This window comes from Labrus bergylta, chromosome 12 (genome assembly GCF_963930695.1).
Source record: "Labrus bergylta chromosome 12, fLabBer1.1, whole genome shotgun sequence".
Classification (NCBI taxonomy): Eukaryota; Metazoa; Chordata; class Actinopteri; order Labriformes; family Labridae; genus Labrus; species Labrus bergylta.
This window is the reverse complement of record NC_089206.1, coordinates 11,225,805-11,239,132: the sequence shown is the minus strand read 5'-3', so window position 1 is coordinate 11,239,132 and position 13,328 is coordinate 11,225,805. Positions and strand designations below refer to the sequence as shown.

Sequence of the window (13,328 nt, the reverse complement as noted above, 5' to 3'; positions counted from 1 at the left end):
CAGCATCAGCACATAGTTTTTAAACACAACATCTCTTGGTAACCAGAACAGGATGAAGCAATCATAACATAATGAAAACCAGAGGCTAGACATGAAATAAATATTTTGGAGCGGATGGAGTGGGTGGAGGTCACAGACAAAGGCAAAGGCAAATATGGAATTGCTGAAATAAAACGGTACACTCAAGAGCATGGGAAAGGAGAACAATTGAATGGATTTCACAAAAAAATCTTTAGTAGAAAACAGCAATGAGTGTCAGTGTAGGGGAGGTGGCCGAGCTGAGATGCTGAAAATAAATACTCAGGGTAACAGACAGGGAAGTGACAGGGGCAGTGCAGGCGGGAGAACAAAGGTTGGGCATCATGACAGAGAGCACTGTCATGTCAAGGAGGATGAAGAGTGCCAGAATCTGAAGCTGATGTGTTTACAACCTTCCCTGTTCCCTCATGACTTCTTCCCTTACATCCTGACAGGAAAGCAGGCAGGAGTCACAACAGTATAAAATGCACACGCCTGCTCAGATGCACAAGCACACACCAAAACACAAACAGCAGAAGTGTTACATTAAACCCCAGGGCCCGACAGCAGCTGGATGCTTTGCCGTCCCTCGGGAGGCAGCAAAGCACAAAGGACTGTCCTATAGCCGTGACCTGCAGAAGACACAGAAGACGATGGGATGATATAATGGAAGCAAAAAGGAACTAGAAGCTAGTTGCCGTAATGCTGTGTAATGCTTAAACCTGAGACCGTGACAAATGGTGATGTAACACTAAGCGACATTACAAATTCATGTGACACCCACACACGCATAGGAGCAGTGGTTCCGCTTTGCCTTTGCTTCCTCCTTCTGCACATGCATGAGACAGCATGCACTCACACACACGTACACACGTACACACACACACACAGTTCCCCATAAGGCGCTGTTGTGCTCTATCAGTCAAACCTCTGATTTAAGCAGATATGAGAGGATGGGCCCTTCCTGCATGATGTCAGCACATATATCATATAGAAGCTACACTGAAAGCTAAATATTGTTGCAAGCTAAAGGGCACATCTCTCTGTTTGGGTCTCTGAGCGGGTGTGCAGTAGTACACACACACACACACACACACACACACACACACACACTTATACACACATATGCAAAAATGTGAGCAAGAGCACATGAAGAGTGTGATGCCATTCTGCACCACTGAAAGCCACAAATGTAGTTATTCAGCTACTTCTCGATGGAGATTCCAGTTTGTATGACACTGCAGGGAGAAGTGCATCACCAGAGACACACAAGCAGCATAGAAAGGCACCAAAGCCTTCAAGAGACACAACCCTCAAGAGGGAACGTGTGGCTGAATTAATAAAGGATGTGTATGTGTGCCGGCGTGTGTTGCACACACAGGCCAAGACGGCTCTTGAGAGCTTAAGAGCTGCCCTCTGTGTGTGTCTGACAGCTAAGTGACACTAGTGTTAGCATTCCAAAGCCTTGTGTTTCACAGACTCCATTAAGATGTGGCTACTCCATCCGGGCTCTGTGCCTCTGCCAAGCCTCTCACACACAAGCACTGTTATACATCAGGGGACAAGCGGAGGCATTTTAAGAGAAGATAGATGGAGGCATTTTTTTTGCCATATTTTATATTTTTGCAGGGAAAACCCAGTATGAAACGTGATGCACAAATTCAGGGGAATGCATTTAAATTCCTATGTAGATATACCCGTCGCTGCCACTTAGCATTTTCTTTCCAGACGGCATAATTCGATTATCAGCTGTCACTTCGGTTAACTAGAGGAGATGTGCAGTTAATGTGCTAAATGCCACAGGGCTGGAGCTGCTTCGATTCAATGAATCTTAAGTGACCTCTCGTCAAAGCATCTCATTCTGATCTCTGTTTTTCTTCTATGGGTGACAGGCTGGGACAAGAGACATCTTTGTCTCAGACTCTGATGAAGAACACACACACACACACATAGCACAGTGACAAGTATAGAAAGTGGGACTATTAAAGAACTGAACTAAACTTGAGGATGTTCCCTGAAGAAGCAGGATTGACATGTGGATCAAATACAAGAGTCGTCTGTTTGGGTGAGAGTGCACCGCCACCCCCCCCCCCCCTTCAGTGGAGCCCTCTCATTGGCAGTTCATTCTCTGACTGTTGCCAAATCATGCTCTGCATATTGTACGAGTAATGAAGTGTGAACTAAATGTCTTCTTACAGGAAGCATGTCTATGTATGTCTGATAACACTCTATGCAGAAGTCATAGGAGGCAGGCAGCACAGCCACATTATTATTCTGAACATCTATAAAAAGAGCTAGTGTGACTGCGCAGGGAGAAAATGCTTTAGCTGAGGCCAAAAAACAGAAATCACACACACAGACAAAAAACCCAAAGCAGACCAAGGACTTCGGTATCTTTACAAGTTTCATTTTATTGGTGTACTTAGACAATAACAATGATGGTATAAAAGAAAAATCTCCATCATACAAATTTCAATAATCAAAAGATAATATGCCGATACACAAACGGATTCACATAAGGCTGACATCAAGTTTCGACAAGTGGCTTCAAATGGCTTCAATTCAAGGAGAATTTCTCTCCTTACAATCAGAGAAGATATATTTTTAATTTAGCGATCGGTTTTCTTTTTGTTTATTTTTTTATTAGTAGTTAGCTTTCATACAAAAAAATGAATCAGTGTAGATTTTAGAGTGGATTGTGTGGCTGGTTTGGGTGCCTGTGTTTCGTTGCGTCGTAAGCATATGGTGTTTTTGGCTGACACTCACTATCCTGCAGAGCTTCCCCTCTAACCTGCGCGTACCCCACACTGCTGACACTATCAAAGAGACATCCCAGTCTGAAACAAGGACACTGAACAAACATCTGAAGGGTGATATCTATGTCTGCTGTAATACGTCTCTTCAATGGCTACAATATATAAGGTGCAGGGAGGCTTCTGGAGAGCAGAGCTCCTCAGAGTTTCAGAGAGGAAGTTAAAAATTCATGGAATAAGGATATCTTGAGTTTAAAAAAAGGCTGTGCAGGGAAGCAGTGATGTAAAACCATTGATGTTGCTGTGTAAGCTTCACTAGCACTTAAATGGCACCCGATAAAACCTCCAGCCAAATCCCTCCAAAAGCCTTGTTCTATATGCTAGCTTTTGTAGTGATTTAAGACCTTAGAGAACTTCTAAAACACTACACACAACAATATTTACAATGATCATTTTCTTGATATGCACTTCTTTTTCAATTTAAATATTTTTCGCTTATAAAAAAAAAAAAAAAAAAAACGTGAGTGAAAAAAAGAAAAAAACACTGAAATAAATTAAGAAGCTTTAAGGCTGCCAGTTCTGTCAGGTGGCCAAAGATTGGTCCCTTCATTTAAACTGGCACAGAATGGATCAGAGTGGGTGAGATAATTGGGATATGACGCCTCTTGGGTGAGCAGCAGATGTGGTCTTGGTCTGGGTTGAGACCATGTACAGTAAATGTAACAGGAACAAGATTGTCAGCATGCGCGTAACAGAAAACAATCTATTTTTTGTTCCAATAAAAAAGCAAGAGAGCGCTGACTGATTCTCCCCCATTTTTCATCATTTAGTGGACAAAGCTGTCCTGTGACCACCGAAAACTAATTTTCTTTATAACGGTGTTGGCTGATGGAGCTACTTCTTCTATATTGCGGAGAATAGACTCTGAAACAGGACTCTAAGGATATCTACGTCATTCTTGTTGCGTTGAGAGGTTACTGAAATCCTGATTTGACCTTTCCTTTATGTCCATCTAGCTTTTAATTTAAAGCAATGTAACAAAAACAAATACTAAAGTACAAGTATCATGTATGTGTCAAGTCCTAGAAACGGACCTGTGAGTTGATCACAACCAGGTTGCTATAAATCTTGTCAGTGCTGTAAAAAAAAAAACTGGACAAAAACCAAAAAAACAAACTTCATGGAGGACAGTCAGACCTCTAAAGCCATTTCACTCAAACACACATGGAAAAGAAAACTTAACACTATGCGCTGCTACTGTCCATGACTTCCACTGGGCACCTCCTGAGTGGCCTGGCTAAGAAGGTAAACACGTGCTCCTGTTGGTGACGTTGAACCAGGAAAATAAATACACAAATCAGCTTCACCATGCAGGATGGAAAGGAGCCGGCATAACCTTCCATGGAAGTAAAAACAAATTGCTGATATGCAGGTTGAAATGACATGAAAGAGCCATTAAGTTTGAGGAATTTTTTGCCTGCTAATACTAGCCTTCATGGTGTACGTGTCGAATCCTGTGAGCACATAAGGAGAGAGAGTGAGAGTGTGAGAGAGAGAGAGAATCCCTTTTACGGGAGCCCTGGAAGGTCAGCACCATTGATTATCAATTCGTATAAAAGGAGGTGCTCAGTGAAAGACAGGGACTGCTAGCATTTTCTGATTAGGCGTCTTGCTCTTCCTGTGGTTGTCACACAAAATGGCCTCCTCTGACGTGTCTCTGTTCAGCAGGTTAACACGCACCAGGTTACCGGGGGGGGGGGGGGGGGCCTGTTCCACTTCATCCAAACCAGATCGTCTGTGTCTAAATGAAACGGAACCGCACCCCCGTTTACACAGACCTGAACCCCACAATCCCACATAAATACACATAACTAACAAGTTTCAGTGCGTCCAACACAGTCTGTCGTATGTCTCCTACGTAATCATCACATCAACCGCAAGAAAAATAAAAACTTAACAATTGCAGAAAATAATCCATAAAAGATCAAATAAATAAAACGAGGTCCAGCCTCTGTACTTCTTATTTCATAGTGGGAACACACAACCACTCATGTTATCCTCCCCAAACATACATGTTAAGAAATGCATACAAGGCGATCTGTGTGAAATAAAGTAGCTGCATGACCAAAGGACAGACAGTGAGGAGAATGTGTCTCTACATTTGTTTTTTTTCTAAAAGGAACTATGTTTACAGTATTGGGATATTTTTTTTTACTCAAATTCAACACTGTCAAGCACAACAATCAGGAGAGGGAATTTTCGACTAATTTCACATGTATTGTCAGTCTGTGTCAATGCACGGTGTTTTGCTGCATGCCATCCAACAAAACATCTACTTAGGCCTTACCACCCCAAAGTCTGATTGACACAAGGGAACGTTCAGGCCATAAGCTAACAAAGCTAATCAGTGGTGTATGATGTGTTGGTTAGATATGCATTCAGATCAGCGATTTCCCTATCGAAGTCTAGATATAGAAGAAGAGTCATTAAAAAAATAAAGGCAGCCACAGATTGGTTGTTTGAGATAAACAGTTTTCCCAGCGCCCACAGTGGAGGGCGGCTGGCTAGCTATGTTGCAAACACTACACAATCTGAAAAATAACAAAGCAAAAGCTTCTGTAAACACCAGTGACAGTGACGGCAATCAAGTATTCTCTTCCTCCGCTTCCTCTCCCATAAAAATGAAGGTGAGTAAATATTGTGGGATCTAAAAATAAAAACAGCAATGCTTTTCTTTCCCTGGCTCTACTCGCACACCGCACACAGAGTGAGGTCTCAAGTCAGTCTGTCACAGTTTCAGGGGTAAATGTCTCCAGGAGGACACCCTGGAGACCTTAGCGCTGACAACAGGATACATACAGGCCATTTGCATAGCTCTCCCTCACTTGTATACACAGATGCTCACACAGAAACACACACACACACACAGGTTCCAAAACGGGTGGCATGTTTGCTTAGGCAAAGGTGTGTTGAGTGTGAAGTTTGCATACGCAGTCACTCCTTCTCAGTAGTCCGATAAGGGCATGCTAGCACCCGCGCTATTGCATCTGTGGAGTGAGGAAGTCAGGTCTAAGTTCTGCTGTCGGATATTACAGCTTATTGCTTACAGGATGAGCATTGCTCTCCAACACACAGCCACTCGCAGGCAGTCAGAACGTCAAATGCGACTATGCAAACACGAACATCACAGTCTCTAAATGGTATGTTCACAGGACTAAAACAGAGTTGATGAGAGATGATTAAGGTGTTAATATTCTCTAAAGGATTTCACATACAGTACACACAACTGAAAACACGCACTCCTTTTTCATAGACTTTTCTCTCGCTCTCTTCACCTGTAGATTTGGCATACCTACTGCAGAACCAGCTGCAAGAGTCCATTCTATTAAAGTTGCTGTGTGTGGTCATGTGCACGTGCGAAATGTTTTCACAGGCTTACTGCATTTTGCTAAAAGAAGTGCAAGAGCAAAGAAAAAACAAAAATCAAAGCCTCGGGGACCATATCAGCACATGCAAGTCCAGCCTTATGTGTGCGTGCGTGCTAATGTGCATGTATATCATGGCTTATTTTAACAAACAAGCACACTAGTGTTGGGCTGCGCCAATCGTTGACTGGATAAGAACATGAATGAATGAATGAATGGATGCTGAAGGCCAAAATGGTGCAAAAGGCAGGTGGAGACTGCAGACCAGAGAAGCCCAGATGAGAGGAGTGATGGACTGTGGCACAAGCGAGTGCAGCATTTATCCTTAATTTGTTTTACGATTTATCCGACAAACTTTTTGGAGTCTCCTTTTTTTCTTTTTTTTTTTTTTTGCATACAAACAAAAGAAAGGAAGCAAATTATCAATCAACTTAAAAGTCCTAAGCAGTGCTGCAACTGGTGAGATATGGCTGATGTCCCAGAGGACTTTGATTCCCAGGTGTTTTTTGCAGTCCAGCTGTGCCTACATCAGTAGTCAGCTACGGGTGCAAGCTTTCTGCTCAAGCTGACTGTGATGTTGGTGTAAAGAGGCCTCCTGGACACTAGGGGGGAGTAGTTTAGGTTGTTAAGACCATCCACTTTCTGTCTCTCCTTTGAGTGGCGTAGTAGACTATACCTGCAAGGAAAAAAAAAAAAAAAAGTTAGCAGTAAGAAATAATGAAGTAAGTTTAATATTCAGGTCAGACAAGTTACATGGCACAATGGCACCTGAGACTTAATAAACAAAGAGACATGTAGTGGAACAGGTTTCAACTTCCTACATGATGATACTACACGAGAAAGTTGGCTGACATTGAAGAGTGTCTGAAAAAAAGTCGCAGTTGCATATTTCTTTTCCATACTTCTTTCTGTCTAGTATCCCCTACTGTCAAGAAATCAAAGAATAATTTATTCTTTGGGCTTTTCTCAGTAACCAGGAGGGGGAATGATTGGAATTCAGCCTTGAAGCATACAAGCCTATCACATGCAAAGTCTTTAAAAGAGTTGAAATTCTCTCAAAGTCACTCTTGTGGCTTTTCATGTGACTGGCTTACACCACATGAGCTTTAGCCTCATTCCAATTATCAGCCACCAACTTCTGAAAATAGAGTGTGTGTGTGTGTGTGTGTGTGTGTGTGTGTGTGTGTGTGTGTGTGTGTGTGTGTGTGTGTGTGTGTGTGTGTGTGTGTGTGTGTGTGTGTGTGTGTGTGTGTGTTTTAATGCATAGATACACTAACCTTCCGAGGAACTGGACTTCCCCGCGGTGGTGATGTGGGATTGACATATAGCGTCCCTGCTCTCCGCGCGGTCTGCTTACTGTGTAGTTGGCGAACTGCACCCTGCACAAACATTTAACACAAATGAATCTATAAAGTACAAAGACAAGGCAGAGCAAGTATTGTGTTGTCTTTTGTCATTTTTGCCGCAAGATACAGAAGTGCAAGAGGGGAAGGTTTCACAGTGTGCACACAAAAGAGATCATTACAAACAGAAACAAAAACACACCACCAATCAGTCAGAAATGTCTGTGTTTATTGAGAAGCCTGAGTGTATACAGCTGCCTGAGAGCTATGTAGGCAGCAGGAGGAACAACAGCACTGTGTGACAAGGGCAAAAGAATTAAACAATAAAACAACCCCAAAAACATGAGAACTATTACAAAAGCCTGCTGTGCTCAAAGCTGGCCTAGCCCAACTCTTGAGCACACCTCATGTCAACAATACCGACTGCCTCGTGCTGTGTGTGCATGTGTGCTTGGTTTGTGTCTTTGTGTTTGTGTGTTCACCTCACCTGTTCCAGAGGTCATCGTCCTCTCCTCCCCAGCCCCAGAAAGCATTAGGAAATCCATTAATCTTTTTGAACTGCTTCACCATGAGGCCACTGACTCCGCCAAAGAACTCGTTATATGGAAGCCTTCAAGGGGGAGACAATTACATTTATTAAATTCATGTGCACTAAGGATTACATTTACTGCATGACAACCCATGGAGATGGAATCAGGACTCACATGTAGGAGTACTTGTCGAGTTTGACTGCAAAGTGTCGAGGCATGTCTGTGCAGCCGTAGTAGTTTCTGTCGTTCTCCATAAGATGGTCCACGTCGTGGAAGACCAGGCAGTCCCAGTCCAGGTCCTTCATGGCCTCCTTGTAGCCCACGTTAAACAACATGGCTCTATTAAATGGCTCCGTACCGCCCTAAGAGATATAAACAGATACTTTCTATTGAGAAAGCTCCTATGTCTGTAGGTTATTTGTTTCAACCAAAAGAAACACACGCTGACAGTGAATATTTGTGTTCATACCTGCTCTATGACATAAAAGGCAAACTGGAGTCTCTGCTTCTGCAGCACTGGTACCAGATGTCTCAGCAGAATGGGTAAATGTTCATGTCGGTTCCTGAAGGGGACTAGGATTGCCACCTAAGGGACACAAAATAAAAATAGAGAACAGTATATATAAGGAACAGCTTGGGGGACACAGAAGGGCAAAGAGAAAAGCTTTATATGTGCAGAAAAGTAAACTGTACTATTTGTACAAAATGAATGTTTCTGGGAGGTGTGAATTCTCAGCAGCAAGTAAATGGGAAAGTCTGGGTGAAGGCAGCGAAACAATTCTCACCATTATTACCATAAAGATCCATGACAATCAAGTGTCAGGTCCTAGAAATCTAATTTTCACAATGAGATGTGGCATGCATCAATCATAGAGGCTCTGAACGTCTGTGAGTGGTGTTTATTTTCCCCCATAGACTGCTGGTTGCCATGACAGTCCCTGTTTTTCTTCAGTTTCTTTTAAAGCTGGGTAAAAAGCAAACTGTCACAGGAAGGAACAGCAAGAGGAACAGGAAACAATGAGAGTGAGAGAGAGACTATCAAAGAAGATAGGAGATTGATTGCTGGTAAATGAGAGAAATAAAACTGATTGTCAGGGCATGCACAGTCCCTCAGGGCACGCATGTGGGAGAAAGACAGACAGGCAGACAGATGGCAGGGAAGATTGCTCAGTTAACCAAAAACAGAAAATAATAAAATGCACAGATATGAGCATATAGTGATAAATGACTGAATGTTTGCATTGTGTGCTTTTAAATGTAGGACACAGCAGCAGCAAGCACATCATCCTGATTTGCATAGTGAGAGACTACATAAGCAGGAAGTGGTGGGAAAGCAAGAACATTGTAAGAACAGTGTGTGATGTATGACCGGCAATGCTGCAAACTGTTTTAACCTGATGCAGACATTTGTGGCATATTGGGAAGTCTCACCTCAAAACAGTTAACCATATGACTGTTTTCATTTTATCATTATTTCATTTGTATTTGATTTGAGATATAAATATTCTTAAACGGTATTAAAATCGACTTTCTTTGAAACCCTGATGATTTTATGCCCTGCTTGTTTTACTTTGAAAGCTCTGAAAACAATTTGTAACTTGGCCTTTTGAAAGTGGAGACATCAGCTGTGGAGCTTAATTTAACAAATAATCATCTGAAATCACTGTCAGTATTTTCTGCTTCAACAAATCCTATTATTATGCACGATACAATAATTTAGCTTTTGGGGTTCTTGTGTTGCAGGGACCTGTCAAATAAAAAATAATCAAATGTTAAACATAAAAAACTCTAAACTAGAAACTTAACTCCAAAATCTATTTTTTTTTAAAGTTACGTTTATAGGCCTTTTAGCCTTGAATTGATATGACAGCCGAAAAGAGACAGGAAGTGTTGTGAGAGGAGAGAAGGGGATGACATGCAGCAAAGGGCTGCAGTTGAACCCACAGCCGCTGCAATGAAGACTATAGCCTCTGTACATGGGGCGCGCAACATAACCGCCAGCCTTTGGTGCTCCCCTACAAAATCTGATTTTAAGTATATTGACATTTCCACTGTGTTCCATTTATTTTAATTATATTTACCCAAAGTGTCGAATGAGGGAAGAGGATGTTTTAAAAGGACATTTGAAAGTAAGTTTCTGCTCGTAAAATAAAGTTGGTCATGGGTGTTTTATGGGTCATAAATGTTGCTGTTTATACCATAGACTGTATAAAACATGGACATAGTCTCAGTGACGTCACCCATGAGTTTGTGGAGCGCAGTTCTGAAGCCCAACGGTGGCGGACGCCATATTGGAAATACTTTCTCAAACTAACTTTCAGTCAACCTAGCGACAGGCAAAGAGGAGGAGTTGAGGCGAAATTTTAGCTTTCTGCCAAACGGTTGGTCAGTCAGAGCAGCCACGCCCCTTATTATGCATAACTCTTAGTCTTCATAAAATCAAGATGGAAGAGTTTATTAAAAAAGTCGCTCCTAGTACAGTGTGTTGCTAAAAGAAATGTAAGATATCAGGGCCCAAATCGTTTCTTGAACCAGGATGTAAACGTGTATTTCTGCTGTAAATAATGTTTCATATGGGTGTTAAAGGGATTTCTGGGGCTTTTAGAGCCATTTTGTAGTGGGCACTCAAAGAACTGCAGGTTTTTGCATTTCTGCAATGGCTTCATTTTTCTACTCTGTATGTTCCTGCTTGGTTTATACAGCAGTTTACATATTCTAATATAATCTCATTTAAGCTTGGTCCCTTATTCTCAAGATTGTTTTTTTCTTTTACAACTAAATGTGTTGCTAGTCACATATCTCTTAATGTTTTCATCTTTTCATGTAACATAAAGAGTTAAATACTTTGCTTTAAGCTATTTCTCCTCTAAAATCATTTTCATACAAAAACATCCAGAGACCTCTAAATGGAAGGATCAGTTTGTTTCTCCACTCGCTCATCTTTTTTTTCGACAGTGCTTCTCAGTGAACAGTCATCCCCACACTGTCACATCCACACCTACCTTCCAGCGAGGTAAACAGTCTTTTGGCTTCCAGTAGCCTCCTGAGGCCATGCTGGGCTCTCCCTCCAGCAAGGATCTCTCTACCTCCTCCAAAGACACCTCGCTCATATTCACCTCCAATCTGCCCTCTGTGTGTGTGTGGAAAAGACAGTGAGTGAGCGGAAAGACCGATTTAGTCAGAAAAAAAGGGAAAGAGGAACCAAATTTACAGAAGAAGATTTTTTTTAATCACAAAATCACCGACTAGGCTTGAATCACAAACAGACTTGAATACAAAATCAGTGAACTCACTCATGGAGGGCATCCTCTCAGGGCAAACCTGAGAAGGGAGGTAGGTGAAGTCCACAGGGAGGTATGTGGTGGGAGGAGCATCGCTCTCGCTCACGTTCAACTCGTACGAATAATCTGAAGTCAAACACACAAAAAAGTATCAGCATGAGCCTAGCTTTGTGATCTATTGTTTCGATGCTTTTAATCTTCTCACCCCCCTTCCCTGCTGCCTAAGCTTAGCATTGAATGCATATCTCAGTCAGACTGGAACACTTTGAACTACATCAGCTCTTTCTTTCCACTTTCTTTATTTAACCCTGGCCAACACTGCATTCCTGTGCACACTGTTTGTTCGGAAAACACCTTTGTGTTTGTGTTTTTTACCTGTGTCATTGATGTTGTAAGCCCCTCTCACCACCTGCTCCAGAACCTGAGCCCCAATGTTCTTCACGTTCTCTCTGATCTGGATCCCTCTGGCTTGGACCATGAACACATACTCATTCACTGTGGACAAAAAAAAAAGGGGGGAGGGGGGCAAAGAGTTAAGCTTTTTAATCTTTGGACGAACTGTGAAAGTCAGAAGTGTTTTCACACAGCAGATTGATAGGTACATAAGTAAGACTGAACAAAAAGCAGCTTAATACCCCCATGATAGAAACAAGTATGAATCAAAAAGGGAGTTTGTCATCTACATACCCTGGAGAACGATAAACTTGGGGCATAGGCATGTTAATGCCTGCTCTGGTGTGAGCACACTCTTCCACCTGATCTGGCCCAAACTGATTATCTGCCTTGGTGACTTAATGAAGGGGATTTTCCAACCACACATCAAGGGGCTTTCATTCCATAGGAGCCAACTGCTAGAATGTTAATCCATTACAATAGGAGCAGAAGAAAGAAAAATGTACAACTCAAACTTATTCAAGAACCGAGATGATGAATTTGAAATGATTGGATGCTTCTTGCTTTCTGTGCATGATAATTGCAATGTTTCCCCTAATTATGCATCACCATTTTCAGCCACCAGTAAGCTGTCAGTCATGATTTTTTTTTTTTTTTTACAGCAGCAGACGAAGACAACAGACAGCATAGAAGCCACACTCAAAGAGGAAGCACTGAATGATTCTTCCTGCATTTCACAATGTGTCTGCAATAACCACAACAGCATTAACATGTGCACATCATCCTTTAAATCTCCTACAATGAACTATCAAGCCCAACCAATAAGCAGACCTGACTACATCCTCATATCGTATGAAAAATCTCTTTTTACAAGTGTTTAGTAGAATTTGCATGACAGTAACTGTAGGGAACGCTCAGTGTCGGCTGACCTCAATAATGGCACATCTGAAGTCAACCTGCCGAAGAGGAGGCAGTGTTGTTGTCGGAAAAAGAAGGGATGTAGTCTAACAGTGAGTACGGCGCACCCACAGTGTGTGCACTGTTTCCGTGATGTAAAGGTCTGTGTTCTTCCAGTTAACTAGAGACCGCTTCCTTTTTTTTTTTTTTAATGAAACCGAGGATAACTTTTTATTACTCAAGGTTCTTTATTTGTAACAGCATGCTTGAACACTGCTGCCAATTGGATGGCTCTCATGAGTGAACCTGAATCCAGCTGCACCTTCCATTAATCCAATCATTTTATCTTAAAGCAATCCCAGTACGACCCACACCCGTCTGCCAAAGCTGAAAGATGTGTATCTGTGGACATGCCGGTGCAGAGTGCGTAATACTGCTGAGCTTGAAATCTACAGGATGTGATTTGTCATTTGTAATTGTATTACAGTTTCCATTACATTCATCTTGTTTTATACAAACTGCCGGGCTTGCAGAGACTAGTGGCTAAGCGGTAACTGAAATCAATGTTCTCATTTCACCTCTGCAACACACAGATATTACAGTGCAGCCAAAGCAAATCTGCAACGGATAATAATAGTAATAATAAAAAGGAAGAACACAGACTGGTTCCTGTGCACGGTCACTGCCA

General features: G+C 42.0%; 1 protein-coding gene across 1 annotated transcript in view; it reads right to left on the bottom strand.

The window, feature by feature from the left end:
* Nucleotides 1–2,404: 2,404 nt before the first annotated feature.
* Nucleotides 2,405–13,328, bottom strand: part of b4galt5 (UDP-Gal:betaGlcNAc beta 1,4- galactosyltransferase, polypeptide 5) — a 29,998-nt gene continuing 19,074 nt past the window's right edge. The window contains exons 2-9 of the mRNA XM_020629533.3: nucleotides 11,726–11,845; nucleotides 11,363–11,476; nucleotides 11,072–11,199; nucleotides 8,539–8,655; nucleotides 8,244–8,431; nucleotides 8,027–8,149; nucleotides 7,474–7,575; nucleotides 2,405–6,872 (exon numbers count right to left, since the gene is read on the bottom strand). Of these exons, the coding sequence (XP_020485189.2) occupies nucleotides 6,725–6,872; nucleotides 7,474–7,575; nucleotides 8,027–8,149; nucleotides 8,244–8,431; nucleotides 8,539–8,655; nucleotides 11,072–11,199; nucleotides 11,363–11,476; nucleotides 11,726–11,845 (1,040 nt within the window). The 3' untranslated portion in view covers nucleotides 2,405–6,724. The remainder of the gene's footprint in view (nucleotides 6,873–7,473; nucleotides 7,576–8,026; nucleotides 8,150–8,243; nucleotides 8,432–8,538; nucleotides 8,656–11,071; nucleotides 11,200–11,362; nucleotides 11,477–11,725; nucleotides 11,846–13,328) is intronic.